The 26,834-nt window shown below is 42.9% G+C and overlaps 1 protein-coding gene across 6 annotated transcripts in view; it reads right to left on the reverse strand.

Moving 5' to 3' along the window:
• Positions 1-3,239: 3,239 nt before the first annotated feature.
• HMGB1 (high mobility group box 1) overlaps positions 3,240-26,834 on the reverse strand; it is a 126,507-nt gene continuing 102,912 nt past the window's right edge. For 2 of the 6 annotated variants that reach the window (XM_082700982.1, XM_082700981.1), the window contains exons 2-6: positions 12,475-12,532; positions 7,025-7,187; positions 6,655-6,800; positions 6,018-6,192; positions 3,240-4,955 (exon numbers count right to left, since the gene is read on the reverse strand). In XM_082700982.1, the coding sequence (XP_082557108.1) occupies positions 4,779-4,955; positions 6,018-6,192; positions 6,655-6,800; positions 7,025-7,174 (648 nt within the window). In that variant the 5' untranslated portion in view covers positions 7,175-7,187; positions 12,475-12,532 and the 3' untranslated portion in view covers positions 3,240-4,778. Of the gene's footprint in view, positions 4,956-6,017; positions 6,193-6,654; positions 6,801-7,024; positions 7,188-7,517; positions 8,160-8,551; positions 8,631-9,373; positions 9,530-9,944; positions 10,089-12,474; positions 12,533-26,834 lie in introns of those variants that run through there. The other 4 variants (XM_082700980.1, XM_082700978.1, XM_082700983.1 and 1 more) reach the window with 4 other exon arrangements.

The following is a 26,834-nucleotide window of genomic DNA, read 5'->3' on the forward strand; positions in this document are numbered from 1 at the left end:
TATGACCTGCTTCCTAAAGTACCCTCTCCAGCAAGGAGGTGAAGCAGTGGTCAAGTTTATTCCATTTAAGGCAGATTCTCAATATCCATTTCACTTTTCGAAATAGGTCATCCTTCTAATGCTCTGGATCTGGCCCACTGATTCTTGACTATAGTTTGTTGCAGACTCCTTGCTTCCCAAAGCTGCTGGCTGTGGCATTTGCAGACTGACGCACATTTAAAAAAAAAAAAAAAAAATCCCCCTTATCAAAAGATCAGACACTTCCATTTAGGATGAAGGGCGCCAAAATAGAAGGAAGTTTCTCATTTTCACCCAATGGAGAACTTACTTTTGCAGTAACTTTCAAGAGAAATTACTTTATTCAGTTGTCTAATAATCAATAGCTAACCCAAGAGTCTTTCAGTTCTGATTCTGCCTTCTTGTATTTGGGTGGCTCTGAATAAATGACAGTATTTCAATATTTGAATTTCTCATCTTTAGAAGATGGGTAGTATTTCATGGACCCAAAGAATAAACAGTCAAAATCATAATTTATCATAGCAATTGTTAAGATGTTTCATGGTTAAGTATAACTTTGGGGGGAGGCAATTTGTCAGTATCTGCCCAAAATTTTATTTTTTTTTAAAGATTTTATTTATCAGAGAGAGAGAGAGAGAGGGAGAGCAAGCAAGCACAGACAGAATGGCAGGCAGAGGCAGAGGGAGAAGCAGGCTCCCTGCTGAGCAAGGAGCCAGATGCGGGACTCATCCCAGGACACTTGGGATCATGACCTGAGCTGAAGGCAGCTGCTTAACCAATTGAGCCACCCAGGCGTCCCCAAAATTTTATTTTTGACGTTTTTATTTATTAGTCAAAGACAGAGAGAGTGCACACACAACCAGGGGTGCTGGCCCGCAGAGGGAGAAGCAGGCTCCCTGCTGAGCAAGGAGCTGATGTGGGACTTAAGCTGAAGACAGATGCTTCTTCCACTGAGCCCCCAGGGTGTCCCCTGCCAAAAATTTTAAACACATCTATCTTTTGAGTTAGCAGTTCTTAGAGGTGTCTAGACTTACCCATGCCTAAGGGTAATGTACACAGATGCTCGCTGCAGTACTGTTATAAACAGCAAAAAGAACAATGAATGACTATCAATAATGATTAAATAGATTATGGGGTGTCATACTATGCAATGTCACTTATATGTCTGAATTGTGTGACTGAAGAGTAAAAATGAGTACATCATCACTTACAAGGATCTCTTCAATCCCTTTTCACTGATTTTCTAGCCACTACTGGCTTGCAGCCTCCACACTGGGCCCCTGCCGACCATTCTTCCTGCTGCCACTTAACAGGTCTATGGTGAGTCCTCATGTCATTCCAGATATCTATCAGTACTTCCTTTTTCAGTGGGTGACCAATAAATCCAGCTTACATAGAAGGTCCAAACCAATGGACATGCCTAGAGACCTAAGTGCTTACACTTCCTCCTGACTGATACAATCTCCTTCACACTGGATATGGGCATCATATTATTTGGTGTACCATTTATTTCTATACCATGGTGCGTGGTTAAATAGCAGCATTCCTATGACAGAGCAACATCTTTGCTTCTTAACTCCAGGCAGCAACTTGGCTTACACCCAGGGAATTTCCCAAGTTGTGGCAAGTGTTAGCACTGCTGTTCAGTCTTTTCTATTAGAACACAAGAGAATGAACCAGCCTGCATCTTTTGTTGCATAGGTATCCGAACCATTTGCTGGCTTTTACGTAGTTTTAAAAGGCATTTCAGGCCCTTTGAAAAAAAAATAAAATAAAATAAAGTGAAAAAAGCTTTAGCTTACTATGATCTCTAATATAAAGTACCCTAATAACTAGCCAAGGGTTCACACTTGAGCAACAGGTAATGCCAAGATACAGGCCATTAGTTATTTATGCACATAGTGATACCATCATATGTAAAAACTGCCCAGCTGGTACTGAAAAAGAGCTACTTCGGGCCCTTTCAGAAGGCGCTGACCTTTATCTGAGCTTTCATCATAGATTATGTGATGCCAAGCAAGTAAGTTGGCTCCATTTTTCATTCAAAAAAATAGCTATCTTGTCTCTCCGGTGTAGTTTTCAATATAGCTAGTTGCTACCCTAACATCTGAGCAATACTTAAAATTTTCTTGGCAGTGAGGGAAGTATTTGTCAAATGGCAGTGTCACACGAGAACTTCTCATCTTTATAATTTATCATCCCTGTGGCGCACAGGACACAAAGTATGTTTTTTCAGATTTTACTCTAAGAAAATGAATAAATATGGCAAATGTATCAACACCTTGACAATTACCAGAAGAATTACAACCTGCCACAGTGCCCAACCTTTACAAGGGAAAAGTGAGGGAGTGGAGATTAGTTAGGTTTTAATCCACACTGATATTTTAAGTGCTCCAAACTTACTACTCAAAATTTTATACTGGTTTTCTTATTAAGAAAATCTTTATGCCCACAGTGTAGTAACTATCTCTAAATATTAAAACCGTTCCTATCCATTAACTTTAAACAAATCATCCCAATTATACCGAGGCTTTACACTAAACTACCTAAAAATTTCAAGCCCTAGGGATACTGCTGAAACACTAAACAGAACTTTATTAGCTTCACCAAATTGAAGTTTTTGTCTTTCTCCTGTCAAGATCTGAAGCCAGTTAACACACACAAAAACTTGTTCCCATTCTCAACATCTTATGAAACTGGTAGTTGTCATGACACACCCACTAAAGTTACAAGTTTCCTTGAGGCAGAATTCACTTTTAATTGGATCACTTACTAGCAACAGATGTTGACAGTTGTCATGCTGTAGCCATAAGCGGAAACATCCATGTAAGGATACTGACTTGTTCCTCTTGACTAAAAACTTCGATTTTCACAATAATGGCCTTTCTATTGAGGTCCTCCATCTGACTTAGAAAACTGATAAATTTAGATTCATGATCACTTTAACTGCATGTGCCTTGCTTTGAAAAACTATCTTGTTTAACCCAACATTCTGGAAGTAAACTTAATTTTTCTGCATTTATATATACAACATCCCCTGAGAACACCATTCAACAAAAACTTGCTTTCATCAAATCATTATCCTATTCATAAACAAAGTAATTTTAAAGGGAAAAACTCTGCCAGACTTTAAATTTGTTTAAATGGTGTTGCTAAGTTACTACTGGAAAAGTTAAAATATGTATGTAACAAATTCTTAAGTGAAAGCCATTTAACTAATATTTAAAACCTCTGCAATTATTAGTTTATTAGTATCATCCAGGACTCAGATGTTCAGTATTCCTCCTGAAATTACATAAACAAATGCAAATGGAAAGAATCCAAGTCAAAATTATATAACAAAACAGCACTCCATCACAAAAGCGTGTAAAATTACAAGAACGCTATTTTAAAACACTGGCACTTTAAGAGAACGATAATCTCAAAAAACCACAAAATTGCCAAATTGTTCCCTAAACTGCTATGTAGATAAACATGAGTCTAATGAATGGGTTAGGGTTTTGTAAAGAGAAATCAAATTCAAATCAGGTAACTCATACTGAAATACAAAGTTTTAAGTGTCTTCTTCCTTCAGGTCTATTTGACTTGTATAAAGGAGCAAACTATAATGTAGGAAAATACACCTGATTTTAAATGTGGCATACATTTTATAAGTTGGCCCAATTAATTAAAAATACCTTTAATGAAAGTCAAGTTTCCTATGAAATCTATATTCAGATAAATAGGAGAAGACATTTACAGCCAGCCCTTTTTTTTTTTTTTCTCCAGAGCCTTTGCTGGGACTAATGTCAACAAAAAATTTAATATGGCAGTCTTGTATTTTAAGCTCACGCTTTTGGGGATACATTCTCAGGTCTTCTTTAATGTGGGAACTGCAAATATAACTGCCATTACATGGTAATGGGAGTTAAAGAATGTAGAGTCCTCAAGTAAAGATTAGAACATACTTTTCTCTTAGTCCTTCAAGGACAGACTTTTCAAAATGTTTGATTCTACTAATCCCATGCTGTGACTAGACTGGTTACTCTTCACTTTATAAACGTGACTGGGCTATGTGAGATCTGGTATCAATTGATCAAGATTTGAGTTTCAGTTATGGATGAAAACTGTCTCAATTCAACTTTTATTACCCTCATCATGAGTATGCAGGGTGCAGACAAAAGCTTTTTTTTAATCAGCTAACTATATGAAAAGATAAACACTGTAATAATCCATGTGATCCAAAATGGGCAAAAGCAAAAGACTAGCTTCCCCTCAAGAAGAAATATTTCAGACCTATGAAAAGGACAACAATACTAATAAAAAAAATTGTATTTACTTAGAAGCATTCAGAATGTCAACAAAACAGCTGCAACTTTTTTTTTTTTTTTGCAATTACAGAGTGGTATTCAGTTAACAGAACAACAATTATTTCGTAGAAGCTGCATCAGAGACAACTGAAGATGAAAAACTACCATCCCCATATATAACTAATTTGTGCTGTGCACCAACAAGAACCTGCTTTAAGTTTCCATGCCAATTTACAACCCCCATACTGTACCAGGCAAGGTTAGTGGCTATTGAAAATACCACCAGGACAGGGCTATCTAAAGACACATTCGGTAGTGTGTTAACTATACAAAAAAAGACACTGTACAGTTTAAAAACAAATCTTACACAGCCTTACATTTCAATTTTTTTCTTTAAAAGGAGTGAGTTGTGTACAGGGGGGTTAAATGCTTTATAGACAAGAAAAAAAAAAAAACTGCGCTAGAACCAACTTATTCATCATCATCATCTTCTTCTTCATCTTCATCTTCTTCATCTTCCTCCTCCTCCTCATCCTCTTCATCTTCCTCATCCTCCTCCTCTTCCTTCTTTTTCTTGCTCTTTTCAGCCTTGACGACTCCCTTTTTTGCCGCATCAGGCTTTCCTTTAGCTCGGTATGCAGCAATATCCTTCCAAAACAACAGCAGGAGAAAGTGGAAGGAAAGACAAAACAGTTAAGTAAAGGGAGAACTAAAAATAACACTGAACTTGACCAAAACTTCATGAAAAGTCAAGACCCCAATTACATGAAAATATTACGTATCTATAGACTCACCCCGACTCCATACATAAGGACTGAAGAATATGCATATAAAAACACTAGGAAATAACTGCAATTAATAATGCATATCCTACAGAATGACATGATCTAAATTTGCAATGTTATGCCTCACTGAAGTACAATTATGTACCACATCTTAACTTTAGCCTTATTAAAACTAGAATGCAGTCTTTGATTAAAGGGTAGACACTGCCACCTTCTGAATGCAAAACAGCATTCTACAGGTTTCTATCAGACCCTAATCCATAGTAGAAAATTTTGTCTTAAAAACAACAACAAAAAAGGTAATTTGCTAGTAAGCATGCAATCAGGTTAAGAAACATCTAGCAACCAACATTTTCCCAGACACCTAAATAAGCTAAAATTCAACTTAATACTCCAATTCAAAGTATAGGAGCCAAATTTTTTTAATCAATTTATATAGATCAAGAGACTTCCAACTTTTAACTAAGTTGGATTTTTTTCTTGTTATCTAAGGAGGCAAGAGAAATGTTTCAGGGTAGCTTTATGAAGGATATAGTCTTTATTACTTTCCCCAGACTGTTTTAATAAATGTGTCTGATCATTTAAAGTAATCATTTGACTCAAAGGGACTACCAGAATCTCCACAAATTTGGAGGTATCAGAGAGTAATATAAGCTGCTTAAGTGTATGGCCTTTGCACCCAAGTGTTAAAAAAAAAAAAGTATAACAATTTACTTGATCTTCTGTACTCTTTGAATGATGGAAAAGAATTAAGACTATAGCCAGTCAATGGCACACTGAATGTAGCTGTTTATCTAAAAACTGCATTACATCCCAAACTTTTAGAAAACCACAAGAAAATATAAAACTGAGATGAGGTACCAACTATAATCTAACATCTGGCAAACCCTTTCATTGTTACACTGAGCAAATCCATACTTCTTACCTTTTCATATTTTTCCTTCAGCTTAGCAGCCTTCTTTTCGTAAGGCTGCTTGTCATCTGCAGCAGTGTTATTCCACATTTCTCCCAGTTTCTTTGCAACATCACCAATGGATAGGCCTGGATGTTCTCCTTTGATTTTTGGGCGATACTCAGAACAAAACAAGAAAAAGGCCGAACTAAAAAGATAAATTTAATTTTAGGATTTTAAGTTGACTATCAAATGTGTATTGTACTATTACATAAAAGCTGCTTCTAATTTCTACCTGATACTAGACAGGGTGCAAATGTTCTATCTTCTAAACAGTCTTCATAACCAAAGCTTTTTAAACTAGTTGAAGATGCACTAATTCATCCTAAAGTATTTCGGGTAATTGGGGTTTCTCAAAAAATGTAAAAATAAAAAAAAATAAAGTTACATTTAGGAGATGTATCAAGTGAAGGAGGCAAGTGTCTTAATTCAAATGCTCTGGCTACACCTCCCATTTGATAGGAATTTTACTTACAATATACCAATGTGAACTACTTACCAGCTAAGAAACTTTGATCATACACTCCAAACCCACAAGGTGGCTTGCTTAACTTCTATCTTAATCTACTGCAAAACCCTCCCTGAAAATAAAAACAGGCGAGGTACTTACGGAGGCCTCTTGGGTGCATTGGGATCCTTGAACTTCTTTTTTGTTTCCCCTTTAGGGGGAATATAAGTTTTCATTTCTCTTTCATAACGGGCCTTGTCAGCCTTTGCCATGTCTTCAAATTTTCCTTTCTCTTTAGCAGACATGGTCTACAAAAGAATTGTTTGTAAACTTAAGTCAACAGAAAATTTTAGTAAATTGTCCTCAAAGTATTAAAATGACTAAAATCAGTATCTTTTATCATTTATTCAGCAGTCTGTTCTAATATCACTACTCATATTATGCAAATAGCACCTAGTTTTTTTAAAAAAATCTCAATTTGGATTTAACCTTTAAAAAAATTATCTCCTCAGTAATTTCCAAGCCCCCTTACCTTCCACCTTTCTGAGCACTTCTTAGAAAACTCTGAGAAGTTGACTGAAGCATCTGGGTGCTTCTTCTTGTGCTCCTCCCGGCAAGTTTGCACAAAGAATGCATATGATGACATTTTGCCTCTCGGCTTCTTAGGATCTCCTTTGCCCATGGTTAATTATTTTCTAAAAAGAGATAAAGTAAATGTTTGATATTAGCAATGAAATTATAGCATTTTCAGAGCACTTTAACTTCCTGGGGTGTGAATGAAAACCCAAGACTGGTTATTTAAAGGTAGTGACTTTAACCTCCTAGAACACTAAAGAAGAAAATGGCAGTGATAGCCAATTTCTACAAGAGGCTATGCCAAGCAAACAAAACAGAACAAAACAAAAAACCCCAACAAACACCCAAAACGGTCCTTCAGGGAACTCAAAAAAAGTGTAGGCACAATGGTATCCTCATACAGTATTCTTTACTTATCTGCTTTATATCTGTTCTGAATGAATACTAACCGGTCATTTAAAAACTTTTTAAATGTACAAAACCAAAAAACCATTTTTTGATCAACGAAACCAAAGCCCACAAAACCAATGCTGCCGATTCGTGGATCTGCACCACATAAAAAATAAACAGGTAACAGCCCAAGTGAGCAGATTCTTTCCAAATTACGGGCCTAAATCACCGTCTACCTGAAGTTTTCTCAGTGAGGGCTTTAAAAATACTCTCTCTGCACAAAACTTTGCAGGGAGGAGGAGAAAGCTCCAACGCTCGGACCCAGGCTGGGGGGGTGGCGGTGGTATTTGTACGGCTGCCACCGCGAGGCAGCCTCGTTTCCTATCGGTTTGGCCCCGAGATGTATTTCAGTTCTGACTAAACACGTCCGGTCTGAAGTTTCTTCGAGTAAACAAGGATGAGGGACAAAAGCCACTCCTGCTCGTTGCTCTGCCTGCCCCCCCCCAAACCAGGAGAGTATTTTTTTTTTTTTAATCTGTGAAAAGTCGGGGCGCCGCGCGAGGCGGGCTCCGCACACCTTCCCGCCACTCGGCCCCCACCCCCAGAACTTCGGTAGCGGCGGGGCGGCCGAAGAAACGCGGGACCGCGGCCCGGCCTCCAGGCCCCGGCCCGCCCGCGCCGGGCCGCCACGTGCGTCCGCCCGCCCGGCCGCCCCGCCGCCGGCGCAGGCCCCGCAGGCCTCCCCCATTTTGTCAGCTTGGCGGAGGGAGAAGCCCCGCTCGAAATGGGGGCTGGCTCCGCCCGCGGCCGCCGGGGCCGGCGCGCACGGAATGGCCGCTGCGCGTCTTCCCCGCCTGCGCCGCCGCCGCCGCCGCCGCGAGGGCGAGCGCGAGCGAGAATATGGCTCCTTCCCTTTGTGTGTGTATGTGTGTGAGTGTGTGTGTGAGTGTGAGCGCAGGCGGGCGGGGTGCGCGCCGCGCTCTGGCGCACACACTCGGCCATTACAGCCGGGGGGAGGGGCGGGGGGCGCGCGGGCCCGGACCCTCCCCCCTCCCGGCCCGCGGGGGAGGGGGTCGCCCCGGGAGGCGCCCACCGGTCCGCCGCTCCCCGTTCCCCTCCGCGCGGGCCCGCGCGCCCCGGCCGCCCCCGCACGGAGAACGCGGGGCTGGGAAGAGAGGAAAAAAAAAGTTGCCTCGGAACTGCTGCGCCCAGCTCCCCCGCCCGCTCCCGCCCGCCTTGTTTTCTCTCCAGCCAGCAGCGCCGGGCCGAGTCAGCCATGTTCCAGCGAGCGCAGCGGCGCCGCTCCCCCCGCCGCCGAGCCGCCGCCGCCGCCGCCGCGCCCGGGCACAGGCCGGCGGGCCCGGCCCCGCGCCGCCGCCCCCGGCCCACCGCGCCGCCTCGCCCGCAGCGCCCGTCCGCCCGCCCGCCCGCGCTCGCCGCCGGCGCCCGTCTCTCTGCGGCGGCCAATGCAGCCCGTGAAGCGCCGCCGCCTGCCCGCCTGCCCGCCCGCCCGCCTGCCTGCCCTCCCGCCGCCGGCCCCGCCGCCCGCCGCTCCCCGCGCACGCCGGCCGCCCCAACATTCGGCCCGGGGGCTGAAAACACGTTAAAAAAATTTTTTTTAATTAAAAAATATTTTTTTGCGCCAGTCAGCGCGGACGCCGCCGGGGGTGGAAACTCGCGGGGCTCGGGGTTCGCAGCGCCTCAGGCAGCCTGTGGGCCGGGGTTCCGGCGCGGGGCAGGGCTCCCGGCGCCCGAGAAGAGGCTCGCTCCGTGCGCAGTTCCCCCCACGGTCCCCCCTCATTTGCCTTTGTGTGGATCCTGACCCGCCGGCTCCCGGCCGCGGGGATCCGGCCACCGCGCGGGGTGGGGAGCTGCCGGAGGCGCTCTCCCCGCCGCGGCGCTGCCCCAGACTCACCCTCAGCGAGGCACAGAGTCGCCCAGTGCCCGTCTGGCTCTCACTTGCCCCGGCGCTGTCTCTATGGAGCTCAATGTACTGCAATGGCTGTGAGAGCGGGAGCCAGACGCAGCCTCCTCACTCTCTCCGCTCTGTAACATTACTCTCCAGCCAGCGCGGCTCCTATTGGCTACCGCCAACTCACGGGGCTCGCTCATTGGCCCGATACCTCCCATTGTCCTGACCAGAGCCCGTTTGCTATTGGCTGTCTCCGGGGACACGTCATCAAGGATTGAAACAGCGCGCAAATCTGAATGTGTGTGTATGCCGGGCAAAGAGGCTGAGGCGGGAGAGGCAGAGGCAGAGGCAGCAGCTGCTACGGGAAAGCAGAGCTCTATGGTGTATGTGTGCATGTGTCTAACCCAAGCCAGCCCCACACCGGAGCGGCCGCCGGAGCGAAAAGGGCCTGACTTTTCCACAAGTGTCTCCAACTCCTCGGGCAAAAGAGACACTCACAGGCCTCCCCCCCCCTTCTTACCCCAAACTCACTTCCAAAGCCATTGAGATAAGAGACCCCAGAATTTTAACAGACCTTCAAAAGTGAGGGCGACAGTATGAGATCACGTCCCCTGAAAATTGGGGTATCGGCTAGTGCAGAGGGGCGAAGACAGCCAAGATTCGAGCCCCTCAACAGCATACGGTTGCATTACACTTTAGATCTCTGGAAAGGCAGGGCTTTTCCTATAACAAAGTGACACGATCCAGTCAGCCGGTTTTAAAATACCCCTTTTCTGGGCTCATAACCCGTAACGTCAAGCTTGCCGAGCAGCTGAAATCTTGACTCCCTGAACAGGCATTCAGTTTCACTCTTTTTCTTGGTTTGATCGAGTTTCACAGCATGTCTAGAACTTTTTATTTAAATACAAAGCACTGTCTTAACTTCCTGGAAATCAAATAATTAATCCATGTAATTAAAGCACAGCTACTTCGTCTTGATATGGGGCACTCTAGCAGGAAATGTTTGTGAGGGCCTGCTAGAATTAGCAAATTCATTAGAGACCACATTTTTAACTGTTTGGCTATTTTATTTGACTTGGTGTGGATTACTGTTATAATCAAACGAATCCTTGTGATGCTATCTTTCCCTCCCATCACACCACTTAGTGCATCCATGTAACTGCTCTAGGATTACAGCAGTTGTAGGTATATTGTTACCCCGAGGATTAGATGCAGGCAGAGAGTGCATATGCCCAAATCCACAGGCTGTGGTTTCTCTAACTCACCAAGCTGGCTGGTATTAATAGGCATACTTATTATGTCTATAAAGAAAATGTACTAGCTCTAATGGACAGTTCTGAAGACTATAGCTCTATCAGTCTTTTCTGAACCTATTATCTATTCCTCCGGAGCCTAGGCAGACCACACCCCTATTCAGTTATAACAGACTTCCCCTTTTTCACTCTCTACTTCTAAATCCACCAGCCAATTCCTCCCAATGTAATAGATCAAAGTTAAAATTAATCATTTTTATGTTAATTTCATTTCTTACAGCCACTTCAAGCATCCATAACCTAATGTATTTACTCCTATTTATTAAACTGTTTGAGAGTAGGCTCAAATAACCTTTCCTGACCTATGGTTTTAATGCTTACTCCTTTTCTTAAAAAAATACATGACTGGTCTTAGGGATTATAGTCTCGTTGAATGGACAATGCGTGACACCTGCATGTGAAAATGAGTATAATATTAAAGAATATATAAACTAGTATAATGTACGTGCAGTAATTAAAAAGTAAACATCTAAAGTTAACTTTTCTACTGTTATTTTCACACATATTTACTCTTGTCTATTTCCTCTATGAATCAAATTTTGTTCTCTATTCAAATCTAGACATTTACTTCAATTCTGCTTTACATTCTCAGTGCCTATATTGCAAAATAGTCATAAAAACTGTTGACATTTTAAATGGCATCCACGATATCGAAATTTGACTATTATTTGAAGATAGCATCATCAATATTTTTCAGGAGCAATGTTGGATTTGCACCGTCCCAACCACACACTTTTATGAGTTTTCTAAAACAGCTTACTCCTGCCAGGCTAAGTTCATGGTGACAGAGCCACAGGAAAGCAACGGGCCCACACAGGTTTCCACTTAAGCAGAGTGGTATAGTAAGTAATAGGCACTGGATTTAAATAGGCCTGGGTTCAAATCCCAGCTATGCTACTCAGCTGTATAATTCTGGTTTTTTTTTAACCACTTTGTGCTTCAAGTCGCTCAACTATAAAATGGAGGTGATTACTGGGTTGTTGTAAAGATTAAACTTTTTTTTTCAAAGGTTTCAATGTCATGTTGATCCCTTCAAACCCATGACTTAGAAAAACACCAAGTGCAATTAAACTTGAATTTTTCTTGATTATTTTAATTTTATATGAGGGCAGTGGTTGCAAATCTAATTAAACGTTTTTTTTTTTTTCTAAAGACTCAACATAATTTTCATCCATTCTAGTGATGATGCCTTTATATACTCCCAAGTGTAACAGAGGCCATGTCAGAGAGAAGAATATAAAAAGCTCCACTTAGGCACAACATTTCTCATATTTGTTTTTCCACAACTTAGGGAGGGTAAAACATAAAAAGGAAGGAAACTTTTAAATAAACCTACAAACTTCTAGCTCTAGATCTGCAACCTTGATGTTCACTTATTCATGATGTTAGACCCCTTCCTTCTTCAACATGAGTCATTGGCCAGAAATTAGCATATATTTTACTTTAGAGTTATTGGGTATTTTATTCTAAATTACAAAGATAACTAATTCTAAAATCTTGAACACTCTCTCCCTACCTGATTTAGCTGATTGATTTACAGATTTTCATTAATATAGTTTACATCCTTCCTGAAGTCTGCCTCGATCTCCTATAGGATAGATGAAATGCTTCTTTTCTGTGACCCCATACTATTCTGTACATTAATTACCATGCTCACAAGTGTACTATCCCATTCTGTGTCTGCTTGTCCTACTGTACTGCATCCCTAGCTTATCTTTGTATCCCAAGCACCTAGCAAGCACTGAATAAAGTCTGTGGAATAAATGAATTAACAGCTGAAAGAGTACTTACTGCAAATTATTGTTTTAATCTTCTTCTTCCATCTTTGGAGATAAGCATTTGGGTGTCTCTAAATCAGAAGGCAGGAAAGTAGAATAGTAAGTAATAAGTAAATGTTAGCATACAAAGATGAGGATAGATGCCAATTGCATCTTATTCTTATACCTTAAAAGGGGGAAGGTGAGGTTGGGGGACTGGAGGGGATCTTGAATTTAGGCAGATACATACATTTTTAGCATTTATAGCAGTTTCCAACTAGGCCAAGGACATTCCTTGTTGGATACCATGAACACTGGCAAGCCAAATAAGAATTTATCACAGACAACTGCAAAAATGTCTACCCAAAGGTTGCTTCTAACAGGCCTTTGAAGCTTAACTCTAATGTAAATATATATATATATATTTATATATAAAAGTATATATTAAAATATATGTAATATATTATACATATTACATTTTATAATATATTTATATATTATAATATATATCATTATTATTATATATAAATATATATTCTTATATATAAATATAATATATATTCTTATATATAAAAATATAAATATTTATATAGAAATATATATTTTATTATATATTTATATAATCATATAAAATAGATTTATATAAATGTGTATAATAATATATACAATTTATATAAATATATACATATATAATTTTATATACATATATAGTTTTTTATACACACACACACACACATACATATATAATGCAAATGGGGCTGCTAAGTTTTTGGCTGATGGATACTGATTCCTTCCCAATGGAATAAGTCCTAAATTCAAGCTATGTGAATTCTCCTGTCTCTCCTTCTTGAAAAGGGTCAGGTTCTGAAAAAGAGTAGATACAGTAAACCAAAATGTCTGATGAGGTCAACTATACTATGGATCATACATACGTAAAGCCTTTCTTCCCCCTGCCCAAGGGTGCTACAAATAAAGGAGAGAGGAATTCAGGAAAAGAAGAGACAGGTTTGTGAAGTCTGGACCACAAGTTAGGACACTGAGTTCCAAGCCTCCCAATCCCCCACACAGGGACTTCTCGGTAGCCCCTAAGGTCTGTGCTCCATTTCCACAACTCTTGGGACTAGTGATACTTGATCTAAGCTGAAAGGGTGTTACAGGATAGGCACAAAGCAAGACCAGAGGTGGAGGGCAGAGAGGCGGTGCTGTATCTGTCAGGGTGCAGAGAAGGGGGACCTGGTCTGGAGTTGCTTAAGTGCTTCTGCCCTCAGCCAGAGTTTTGTCTGAATGTGGTTTGCATGTGGGCAAACAATGGCTTCAGCTGTGGGCTGCACTGAGGGCCGAGGAAGAAAGAACAGTCATGAAACTGATATATACCAGAAATATCTCTAGAATTGAAATATTTCACTGGTGAATAAGGAGGATATATCATACCTTTTCTTAATAAATTCTCTGCCTAGTGAAAGAACGGTATACCTGAAGAGGGGAAAACTTATTAGTAAAACTTGATATGAAATGATGATCTAGTTCAAAAAAGATCACTATTGGAGATCATGATCTCAAGAAACACATCCACAGACCAACTTCAGCTGCTGTATCAAAAGCATCATAAACCTTAAGAATAAATGTTTTAGTACCCTACGAGATTGGCTATAAGCAAAAAGAGGGATGACAGCAAGTGTGGGTAAGGATGTGGGGAAATTGGAAACATCATGTACGGCTGGGGTGAGCGTGTAGAATGGTGCGGCTTGCTCAGAAAGCAGTCTGACAGGACTTCCAAAGGTTAAACACAGAATTACCATATGACCCAGCAATCCCCACTCCTGGTTATGTATCCAAGCGAGACAAAAACACATCCACACAAAAACTTGCACATGAACATTCATAGCAGCCTTATTTGTAATAATCAAAAAGTGGAAACAATCAAATACCCCTCAACTGGTGAATGGATAAATGAAATGTGGTCATCTATACGGCTCGATATTATCAGGGACAGAGGGGAACCAAGGACTGACTTGTGCTACAGTATGGAGGAACCTTGGAAACATGAGGCTAAGTGAAAAAAGCCAGAGACAAAAGGCCACATATTGTACAACTCCATTCACATGAAACACCCAGAATGCAGAAATTTTATAAAGATGGAAAGTAGATTAGTGGTAGCCAGGAGTTGGGAGTTGGAGGGAAGGGGAGTGACTGTTAATGGTTATGGGGACAAAAATGTTCTAAAATCAGATTATAGTAATGGTTGCATAACCCTGTGAATATGCCAACCATCAGTGAATTGTGAGTTATAGCTCCATAAAGCTATTTTTTAAAATTTTATTTTATTTTATTTTATTTTAATTGTTTATTTTTTATAAACATATATTTTTATCCCCAGGGGTACAAGTCAGCTATTTTTTTTTTTTTAAAGCAATAAACGTTTTAGGAGTGGATTTGGTTAACCAAACAAACGTAGAGGGGATGACAGAATACTACCTACTAGCTAATTTTACCCGGTCCTTCCCTGCTGCTGCCCCTGCTATCGAACACCTTGTGAAAATGGTGGCTTTCCTCTTCAGTAGGTGGAAATTTCATCTATTATTGGAATTACAGATTATGTGCTTACCATGTACTTTTGCTACAAAATAATGTTAAGAGCATTTTCCAGGGGTACCTTGGGAGGTTTTTTTCTTGAGAACCTGCAATAAGTCAGGTGAGCCATAAAGGTTAGATCAGAGGGCAAACTGGCTGGCCTCCGGCCGCTGGCCTCATCAGATACAAGGATGTTTCATTCGGCCAACACAGTGTTTATTAAGAGTTGGATTTTTTCCACATTGAAGAAGTCTTAATCTTCTTAATTTGGCTTCTTTTTAATAATATTCTTATTATTTGGCTTCTTTTGTAAAATCAGAGATCTGATAAGCTTGCATCCACACTTCAACAGGGTGACAATCTTGCAACATGAATCATGGCTGCCTTCCTCCAAGGGGGTGTCCCTCCTGTGGTCGGGCCACAATCCCCACCACTATCTAAGCTTTCTACTTGACTCCTCCTCAACTCATGCTTCCTACCTGGCGGGTGACCAGGACTAGACACTTCAGCTTGCAAGTCCTAAGTTGGGTCCTTATTATTTTATGGCTAGGAGCTGTGATTCTGAAATTTTTTTGATGAACAATTCCTTTCGTAGGAAACACTTATTATCATGACAAACCACACAGAGAGCAGGAGGCTGAAGTAGAGGGGTCCCTTGGGTGAGAAACAGAACCATTTTTGGTGATGTCATAGGTAGCATGTGTTCTTGCAAGGAATAAGGAGTCTGACTGTGCTGTATAGAAGAAAGACTAGAAAAATAAGCTTTATTTATCACATGTTTCCTGTGTGGGGAGCGCTATACACCAGTCATTTCATTTAACCCTCCACAGTGATCCTACAGGTCAGGATGCTTATTGCTTTTTTTTAAAGTCATGACAAGGAGGCTCAGAGAGATTCCTTAAGTCGCCTGAGGTCACACAGCCAGAGAGAAAGGAACAATACTGACCCACTTCTGAGCCCCAAGCTCAAGTCACATGGCCTTCCAGTTATTAGCTTAGCTAATAAAATGTTTAAGAAGATCACACTTTCCCACTTAAGTATACCTTATAACCTCATTGGAATCCTGACCTGCGTTTACAGCCTTGGCTTTCAAGTTTTTGAAAAGGACCAATACAGTTTGTATATATAACATTTGAGGAAAGGTTTCATGAGACAATACCTACCACTGCTGTGATAGAGTCTGATTTTTGTCCCCTAAAATCCTAAATTTACTTCCCGGCCCATCAAGGAGCCCCATAGTTGGTAAAACCCCGCATTAGAACTATAGTAAATGAGCCCCGTTTCCCCTCAAGGGTACCAGCAGCTCTAGGTGACAAGTGCAGGTGCTGCAGGCTGACTGAACAGGGGCTGAAGGGGGGGTGGGCAGAGCAGGAGACGTGCCCAGCACCCACAACCTGCAGCCAGAGTCCCCTCCACCCCCAGCACAGCAAAGGAGTTTGGCACCAAGACTATGGGGCTGTCCCAAGCCCAGAGAAAGACTCTGGGGACAAGAAAGGGGAGTGCTTTGCTCTGCCAGGGAGGACAAAGACAAAAACTAGTGCTCCAGGCCAGAGGCCTCTGGGAAATGCCAAGGAGATGCTTGCACATCATCAAACCCTAGAAGAGCCATCCTAGCAGCCAGGATAAATGTCATCCTCACCTGGGTGAGGTCCCCCTCTTTGGATTTGCCTCTAATGACAGTCAGAGGCCAGAAGCACAGGAGTCCCTCTGCCAAGCAGGAGCTGGACTAGGCGGGAAGATGGTCTCACCTCCCCAGGGAACCAAGCCTTTTTGTTTAAAAAACACCAAGTGCCCAGAATGGCTTGTGGGGCTCGATAGAAGATGATTGCTAACCCATACCTGCAGCTCATGAAGATGTTAATAAAAAAAAAAAAAAAAAGACTGACAAAAATACATGTATGCTTTTTCTGAAAGGCTGCTGTTGATCTTTGTTCTAAGGTTTTGCTTTGATTTGCAAGAATGGGAATAAGGAAGTAGGAAGGAGAAAACCCGATTTAGCATATTCTAACGTAAGTACTACCAGCAAATTGATACCACACTGAGAAGTGGAACTGATTTGGAAACATTCATGGTTTACGACCAGTGATTTTGCTTCTAGCAAATATTTAGGAAATAATCAGAAAGAAGTAAAAAGTGCAAAGTTTGATTAAGATAGGAACTACAGGGGCGCGCCTGGGTGGCTCAGCATGTTGGGGCCTCTGCCTTCAGCTCAGGTCATGATCTCAGGGTCCTGGGACGGAGCCTCCCCAACTCCCAAAGAGCTCTCTGCTCAGCGGGGAGCCTGCTTCTTCCTCTCTCTCTGCCTGCCTCTCTGCCTACTTGTGATCTCTGTCTGTCAAATAAATAAAATAAAATATTAAAAAAAAAGAAAAAATAGGAACTGCAGCATTACCTACAATGTGGTAACAACCTACATACCCATGACAGGGGCTTGGTGAAATAAATTCTGGTCCACCCTTATGACAGATTACCATGATGCCACTCACTATCCAACTGTTACAAATACTAAATTCAATGCCATGGAAAAATATTCATAATATCTTAGGAAGGATCCCTGGTTTGGAAAAAAACATGTATGTAAATCCAAAAGAGAACAGAAGGATATACTAAAAAATGTTAATAGTGTTTATTTCTGGTGAAGGGTTATCTTTATTTCCTTCTTATTCCCTCCAGTATTTCCCCAGTTTTCTGTAATCAATTTCTATATCTTCTGTAATTAGAAATAAAAGCCCCAGTTTTTTAAAAGAAGAAGTTTGCTAATAAAGGACTCAAAGATTCAGATCATTTTGAGAAATTCAGACCTCATTACTCTAGAAACACTTCCCTATGAGAAAATAAACCAAATATATATAATTATGTATTATTATATATATAATATACCATATATACTATATATAATATAGTATTATATATAAAATATACCATATATAGTATATTATATGTATATAGTACATTGTACTGTATACACATAAGTCAAGCACATTTATCATAGCCTTGAAGTAAAGGCATCTCCACTATTATCAAAAGGAGACCATCCTGGGGCGCCTGGGTGGCTCAGTGGGTTAAGCCGCTGCCTTCGGCTCAGGTCATGATCTCAGGGTCCTGGGATCGAGTCCCATATTGGGCAATCTGCTCAGCAGGGAGCCTGCTTCTCCCTCTCTCTCTGTCTGCCTCTCTGCCTACTTGTGATCTCTCTCTATCAAATAAATAAATAAAAATCTTTAAAAAAAAAAAAAAAGGAGACCATCCTGATAATGCAAATCAGAATTAGGTAACAGGTGGAAAGAAAAGTTATCAGCATCTATTTGAAACAGCTTTTACCTCTCATCTCTACTGATGTGTCTCCTTTAGTGGATATTCCTTCTTTCCCCTTAAATCAATCCCTAGTCGCTTTCTGCTTCTCTGCTTAGAGACCTAGGCAAGCCCCACAGTTTAGTCCTAAGCTCTATCTCTTTGTAAATGACCCTAAACTTCTCTTTCAGCCTAAGGCTCTCTCCTGGACCGCACCACTTACCAATTTCTCAAGTTCACCTACCTGTTCTCTAGAGTACACCTCTTTCAGATTTCCCCACTCACTCTGACTTCCCACGTTAGCTCCAACTCTGGGAATCTGTGATTCCCCCTGCTAGCTCTTTCCTTACATTAAATTCTATAACATCTATGTCACAATGCTTTAAATCATTTCCTTTTTTTTTTTTTTTTTTCATTTTTATCAGCCCCAAATCTAGTTCTGGCATTTGCTATTTTGTGGTTCAGAAAGAAGAGTTTGGAACCAGACCCCACTGTTTAAAATCCTGACCCCAGCACTAACTAGCTGCGTCACCTTGGACCAAGTGAATTAACCTCTCTGAGCCTCAACTCCTGTAAAATGGATAATACTCCCCTTTCCAAAGGGGAATTGTGAGTTTGAATTAACTCATATACTGAAAGAGCTGAGCCTAGTATGTAAATTGCTTGGAACACTATAGATGATCAACAGATGTTGGCTGTTTATTTTAGATCATTTTATTGTATTTTCCTAATGCATAGAACGCTACTGCTTAAAAAGTTTCCACTTAATTACAAAATTTTCATCCAAATTAACTACATAGTCCTCACCTGACCTCCCTATTAAGGCACATTTCTCTCTGCTTCCTCTTCCACTGCTCGCCTATTTTCCAATCCACCTGGACCTTGTACTCTCCTACTTTGGAGCTTCAGATCACGCTGTTTCTGGTAGTGTCCTTCCTCCACCTCTACTGCTATGATCCAACCAGTCCTTTAAAACTTTCCCAACCTTTTGTACTTCTTAACTCGGTGGAGCTTTCTTTTATTTTTGAGTTCTGCTTTTCCAGTGGTTTTATAGTGTTGTGCATAGAATAATATAGGATCATATATTTTGTAACCTATATAAATATATTACATATTATGCTCTCTTAGTTTGTTTCTCCAGCACTTTGTTCATCACAGGTACTCAGTGTCCGCTGAATGTAAAGGTGAGATTTGACTTTCTGTCCATACCCACCACATTGTTCATACTCAATTTTAAGAAATGATGTCTAGAATTCCCTTCTCTTCATAGATTAAATTACATTCTAGTATGTTGACTTTAAAGACATGCAGCAAAATATTATCATGTTGTCATTTTTGTTGGTCAAAACCGGTTGATATTGGCAGCTTCGTGTTCAATTCTGTTCAGGGTGGTCCCTCTCTTGATCATTTGGGGCAATGTTTTAATAAACCGCTGTTTTAACGGATTTTTCCATTCTGCTTTTTACTGTGTGAGGCATTGTTATAGGTCGTAAGCTTGTAAATCTATTCATATTTTGATTCACGTAGTTTACTAAAAATCTTTAAAGTCCAAATAGTAACGCCAGGTTTCGAAATGGTTGCGCTTGTGTGGCAACAAAGATGCTTTCTGAGGTTAACACACATTTTTTCCCTCACACAGGGCCAAGATATCACAAAAGTTCATAAACTTCCTTAAAGTGTTATCATTGCTCTTGTGCAGAACATCTACTTTGACACTAAATCGTGTGCTCGCTGAATTCAAGGAATTCAATCTAGATTTCATATTTGGAACAAGAGCAACAGACCAGTTTGGATTTGCCTGAGAGTACCCAGATGTAACAGGAGCAACGGATTCCCCTGCCAACACTGGTGGTGGTAGGAAGAGGGCTTCGAGGTCTCTGGAAGGAGCTTCTCTCTCTAGATTTTGGCCTCCTCCACTCTGTGCCCCATTCCCTGTACTGTCACTCTTCCCCTCCCTCCCTGCCTCAGTCCCTTTCTCTCCCCTCCATGCTCACTCCCCCCCTCCCGCCGCCTCTCCGCCTCTCCTCTGCCCCAACCCACCCCCTGCTTCTCTCCCAACAGTAGTTGCTGCTTCACAAACAGTGCTTGAAGCACCTAGTTCCTGGGATTTACACTTGCCAAGTGGCTTTGGGGAACAAGCTTTTCTCAAGCCTAGGCATCAAAAGGCACTTATTTCAACACTTCAGGGAAAAATAGTAACTAAGGAAATTAATAATCTCATCCCACGCAGAAGAATAGATTTTGAAGAGGCTATGTCTCTGGTTTCCAGCCTCTCTTTTAAAAGAGGGAGAATATTAGTCTCTTCAATCCTTTTCCTTTTGTGTTTTCTTACCTTACCTACAGAAATGTAGACTTCTGGCAGTTAGAAACCGTGTCCTGGGGCGCCCGAGTGGCTCAGTGGGTTAAGCCTCTGCCTTTAGCTTGGGTCATGATCTCAGGGTCCTGGGATCCTGCATCGGGGCTCTCTGCTCAGCAGAGGACCTGCTTCCCCCTCCCCCTCTGCCTGTCTCTGCCTACTTGTGATATCTCTCTGTCAAATAAATAAATAAACCCTAAAAAAAAAAAAAAAAAGAAAATGTGTCCTGATGTAAGCAGTATATGGTGGCAAATGGTTTTCATAAGCTATATGTTCATTAATGGCAGAAGACTCAAAGACTGAACATTTAATGTAGCTCTTAAAATCCTCAGTGGCTCAAAGTGCACTTCCTAATCTTTCTCAAAGGTTTTTGTTTGTTTGTTTGTTTGTTTTGGAGCAAAATAATGCAAATGAGATTGGAAGAGGAACTGCTAGAACAGAAGAAAAGAATGCCACTGCCACGAAGGGGTAGGGGAACCCTGTGGATGGGGAAGCCAGTGCCAGAGTGTTCCACTCAGAAATGTTCCCTAAATCTATCCAACATCTAAGAAAGGTGGCCTGAGGCAGTCTGTGAGCCATAAATGCCAGGGGTAGATGCTATCTATATCCAGGAAGAGCAATCAGAAAGAATTTACATCCGTATCTCCAAAAGCTGAACCATTTGGAGCGGACTCCAGGCAGAAGACCTGCATTTTTCTAAACCGAGATGCCAATTGCAACAGAGCCGCAAAGAGTGTTGGGGCAGAGTCAGCCTGTGAAAGGAAAAAGCTACCGTCTTACCCAGGAGCCAAACATTCCAGCTTCATTCAAGTATTCTTAGTCTTGAGTGTGCTACCATAGACACCCATGATTGCCACAAAGCCCCAGGTTAACTGATGTCAGTCGCTGGAAGGAACTCTTTCAGGCAAAACTTCCGTTCACTTAGAAAAGTTGCTAAATTGGATTTGGATCCCTTCCCCTATTTTCTCCTCTCCCTCTTTCTCTCCATTGTCTACGAAATTAAAAGCAAGGACAAAAGCAAGGACAGCAAACCAGTTATCAGCAGGATGGTAAAGTTCAGAGCAGCGTGGAGCTTCCCTGATCAGAGTGAGAAGGCCGTGCTGTTGGGAGAGTAAGCACCCATGGATGGGGGCGGGGGAGGCAGAAACTAAGATTTATCGGGCATCTACCATCCGCTGGGCACCATGCATGCTTGATTTCCTGATAACTCTTGCAGCAAGTCCTTGGAGTTGGGGCGACTTTCCTTGTTTTACAGAGGATGGAACTATTAGAGTTGTGGAAGGCTTACCCGGTTGGGTGTGTCGGGCTCCCAAGTCATGACACCCTGTAAGGATGTCTCCTTATGTTCTCTGCTTTGGCACTAAAACCCAACAATCACCAAGAGAGATGTTCCAAAGGTAGAAAGATGACAGCTGTAGCACAAGTGGAACAGCACTGCCTCCTTCCAGGGTCTCTGTGGGACATGAGGAAACCGCCTATTCTTCATCAGCTATTGAGGAGGAATCATAATGGACCAGAGTAGGGTGGGTCAGAGCCAAGGGGTAGCGCCTTGAGTCCTCTCCAAAGGTAAGTGGGCCAAGTAGGCACAGAAAACCCACTTCATTCTTAGACTCTTCCCTCATCCTTCCAGGTGCACCATGACTTAGAAACCCCATAATGCTTTAGGGTAAACCCTGAGAGTCAGGATTTCACTCACCTCTGCTCTCCCCACGAACACCCGCTCGTGGTGCTTTCCAGCTCAGTTGCCCTGCTCCCCCAGCCCACTCATCTCATCACTGATTCCTTTCCTTAACTCCCAACAATCAACAACCATCAAGTCCTGTGGATCCTGCCTCTTTCATTTATGATCTACCTACTTTCTTCCATTTCAAAGGCCACCCTCCTAGTTGACCCCACTGTCTCTTGCTTGATCTACTCTAACAATTTCAAACTCTCTCTCTCCTTTTTTTTTTTTTTTTAAAAGATTTCATTTATCCATTTGAGAGAGAGAGAGTGAGAGAGAGAAAAGACATGATTGGGGGGAGGGGCAGAGGCAGAGGGAGAAGCAGACTCTCCACTTATAAGAGAAACTCCATCCCGGGACCCCAGGATCAAGACCTGAGCCAAAGGCAGAAGCTTAATGGACTGACCTATCTAGGCGCCCCATTTTCTAACTATCTAATGTCCTTGGGCCTTGGCTTTAGAAAACTACAGGTGGCTTTTCTTTTAAAGTAAATAGTATAATATGATCATAAGATTTCCTTACTTAAGGGACGCCTGGGTGGCTCAGTTGGTTAAGCAGCTGCCTTCGGCTCAGGTCATGATCCCAGCGTCCTGGGATCGAGTCCCACATCGGGCTCCTTGCTCCGCAGGGAGCCTGCTTCTCCCTCTGACTCTGCCTTCCACTCTGTCTGCCTGTGCTCACTTTCGCTCGCGCTCTCTCTCTGACAAATAAATAAAATCTTAAAAAAAAAAAAAAAAAAAGATTTCCTTACTTAAAAAAATCCCTCCAGGACTTCCCGTTGTCTGCGGAATGTTCAAGCTCCTTAGCAGAGCATTCTAGGCCTTTCATGGTCAGCACCTGCTTCTCCCTCCAGCTCTATGCTCTGTGCCTCCGCCATTTTGAACCACTGGGAGGTCCTGGGACCTATATGCTTCCTCAGCCACTTTCAAGTTCTTCAGTTAGGATAATCATCCACCTGTGCAACTCCTGCTTGTCCTTCAGCTTTGAACCTCCCTTGAGCCCTGGGATCTGAGCCCAGGTGCAACTCCCTGCAAAGCTCTTACTGTACTCTGAGCCCCTTCCTATTTTAGCTCTCACTCAGGCCTGCAACTGCTTCCGGTGTGTAAGTCCTTCTAGGGCTGGACATGCTTTATTCACCATTTTTCTTAGCATTTAGCCTAGAAACTATCCTCTAGAAGCCACTTGAGTCATGAATAAACGCTTACAGAAAAAAAAGTGGAGAAAGTAATGAAGAGATGTGAGTCTAATCATGACTTTGCCACCAACTACTGTATAACCTGCTAGTAAAATCCATGGTAAAATGAAATGCTGTTTTCCCGTCCTTCAAGAAGGATCTTCACCTCTTCCTCATCCACATCCTCTACCAACTGCTACCCTCTCCCAGAGATCAGGATGAGTATGAGAGCTTATTTTTAATTTTTAATTTTATTTTTTAGAGGCAGAGGCAGAGGAACAGAATCTTTTTTTTTTTTTTTTTTTTTTAAAGATTTTATTTATTTGAGAGAGAGACAGGGAGAGCACAAGGCAGGGAGGGGCAGAGGGGAGACAGGGAAGCAGACTTCCTGCTGAGCTGGGAGCCAGATTCAGGGCTCAGTGACAGGCTGGGTCCCAACACCCTGGCTTAGATTATGGTCTGAGTCGAAGGTAGGCAGACCCTTGACCAACTGAGCCACCCAGGTGTCCCGAATCTTTTTATTATTATTATTTTTTAAGATTTTATTTATTTATTTGAGAAAGGGAGAGCGTGAGGGAAGGAGCAGAGAGGAAGGGAGAGGGACAAGCAGACTCTGCACTGAACACAAGCCTGACTTGGAGCCCCATCTCACGACCATGGTCATGATCATAGGATCATGACCTCAGCTGAAATCAAAAGTCAGAGGCCTAACCGACTGAGTCACCCAGGCGCCCTGAGAGTTTATCGTTTTAATTTTCCCACCAGCATTTAAGAAAATGACATGCAGGGGCGCCTGGGTGGCTCAGTTGGTTAAGCAGCTGCCTTCGGCTCAGGTCATGATTCCAGGGTTCTGGGATCGAGCCCCACATCGGGCTCCCTGCTTAGTAGAGAGCCTGCTTCTCTCTCTCCCTCTGCCTGCTGCTTACTTGTGCTCTCTATCTCTCTGTCAAATAAATAAATAAAATCTTAAAAAAAAAAAAGAAAATGACATGCAAGTGGCAATACACAGAGGAGGGAGTCTTTGATTCTGTAGATGATTCTTCAAGGTGACAAAGGGCCAAGTGGATAAACAACCGAAAGATCTCTCAAAGCTCTGGGAACAAACAAAAAGTGGAAGATGGCTATTCATGGGGCAAAGAGTAAAGTGTCTGGGCAGCAAGATTTCAGATGTACTTAGAAGATGACGGACTGTGAGCTCCTATGTATAGTACAGGAAAGGCATCTTGGGAGACATGGTCGGTAGCCCCAGCAGTCCCCACCTTGGGGCGCGGCTGCCATCACAACACCTCCAGACCAGAGTACCATGAAGAAACAAATGGAAAACACCATTAACCTGGCCTTCTGTCCACACTGCTTTCTTCGGGGCTGGGGTGTCTAGAGATGGGTAGCAAAGATGCTTGAGCATTCTGAGGTTTTCTAAATAAAAGTCGATTTACAAAGACGAAAAATAAAAGACAACAGATCTGTAATCCGTAAAGCGGAGAAAAAAGAGGGAACCAGAGGAAGTTAATTCAGTCAAGAAGAGACTGAACAGGCAGGCGAACCTGCAAGACTAGAAATCGCATTGCTCCTCAGCATGTGACCACAGTAACAGGGACAATTGTGAGGGAAATGACTATCTTAGGGGAGTGCTTTAAACACTCTTGTCTATCTACTATACTATTAAGTAGCAGTTTAAAGAAGGTTCGTGGACTTTTAGAACACGGTTGTAATCAAATTCAGCTGCTCCCCCCGCCCCACCCCACAATCATGTTCTAGCTGAAGGAAGTAGGCCCAGGGAACTCGGAACCAGGCCTTGCCAGGGGTCACCCTCTGGCAGAGCGAGAGAGCAAACCCAAGGCTTCTCGCCCCTCGCCTAATTAGTCCTCTTTCCTTTTCATTATTTAATATAAAAACATGGCAACAGATGATGGAGACCCAAAATAGAAAAGTTGGAGGAGAGGCCAGACAAATAATATATCGGGAAAGAAAGCCAGAATGTTGTGTGCAGCGACCTTAACAGTTTGGGGGCTGGTATGGGAGAGAGCAAGTGTTTTCTCTCAAAATAGCCCTCCGGGCCAGGCTCAGAGGCAGGAGACTGGCCTAGGTGACCTGCAGATCTATAAACCCATCTGAGATTCCTCCTCAGAGCGCCTATTCCCTAGACTGCAGGATCCACACTGTCCACGGGGGCCGAGCGTTAACAGGCTGGTTCACTGGGCCGCATTCCCTTCAAGGTTGGATGTCCAAGCCAACTGCAGCCACTCTAGGAATGTTGAGGTCAATGGAATTCTACCAACACTTGCAGGGTGGGGAGGGGAGACAGCTGCCAGTGGCAGTGGCTGGAGGATGGGAGGGCCGTCCACCCCAGAATATTCTGCTGCTGCCTCTGCCTGGAGTCTGGCTGTCAGAATGCTTAGTACCCAGGGAGACTGGGAGTGGGGAAATATCTTAAGTATTCCAGTCCTCCTCTCTTGGCACTGCAGAAGCAAGAGAGAATAAAGCAGAGGAACCTGTTGGACGAGACGGTCAAGGTCGCTTCTCTTGTTGTTGGAGGCCTCCACCTGGTAGACGAGGCCTGAAGAGAAGTGTAGCAGAGAACTGAGCCTGAGCCGGAGAGACCTGAGTGAGCGGGATGCCATTTGCCAAGATCTCCAAGGAAGTGCTGGGAAACACTCCCGGGCACGCTGGAGCTTCGGGCTTCGCATTCTGTGCTGGGGGGCGGTGGCGGGGGCTGGACACAGATGCCTTAACAATGGGATCCTGAGAAGGAAAGGAGGCTGCTCAGACAGACAGACAGACAGACACGGACTGCCATAGATGTGTGCAGCTGAGGCCTCCAATTCCCAAGTTTGGCCCTGGAGGGGAAAAGAGCCCAGTTTCCCCTTCTTCATGCTGGTCTTTCCTCTCATGGCTCATTTTCTTTTCGTGAAAAGATGGTTGTAATTGGGAGGAAAAAGAGAGATGAGGGCTATGAGAGTGAGAGAGCCCGGCCTGGAGCTTGATGGGCAGAGGTAAGTGCAGGTGAGTGGGGGATGTGTGTGTGCCTGTTTTGGGGACAGGCCTGGGTGTCCTTTCCTCGGACACTGCAGAATGAGGAAGGGGCTGTTTTCAACTGTCAACAGCGTCTCCACACCTTCAGCCTTGACTCAGAGGTGGCCGGGGGCCGCCCGCCTGCTGCGCCCAGAGGTTTCTGCCTTGAGCACTTTGCCTGGTGTCCCTATCTGCAAGGGGAGAGAGGAAGTGTTTGGCACAGAGCAGACTGCAGGAGATGGCTTCGTAGGACACACTTCTTGAAGG

The sequence above is a fragment of the Mustela nivalis genome (assembly GCF_964662115.1).
Source record: "Mustela nivalis genome assembly, chromosome: 15".
Classification (NCBI taxonomy): domain Eukaryota; kingdom Metazoa; phylum Chordata; class Mammalia; order Carnivora; family Mustelidae; genus Mustela; species Mustela nivalis.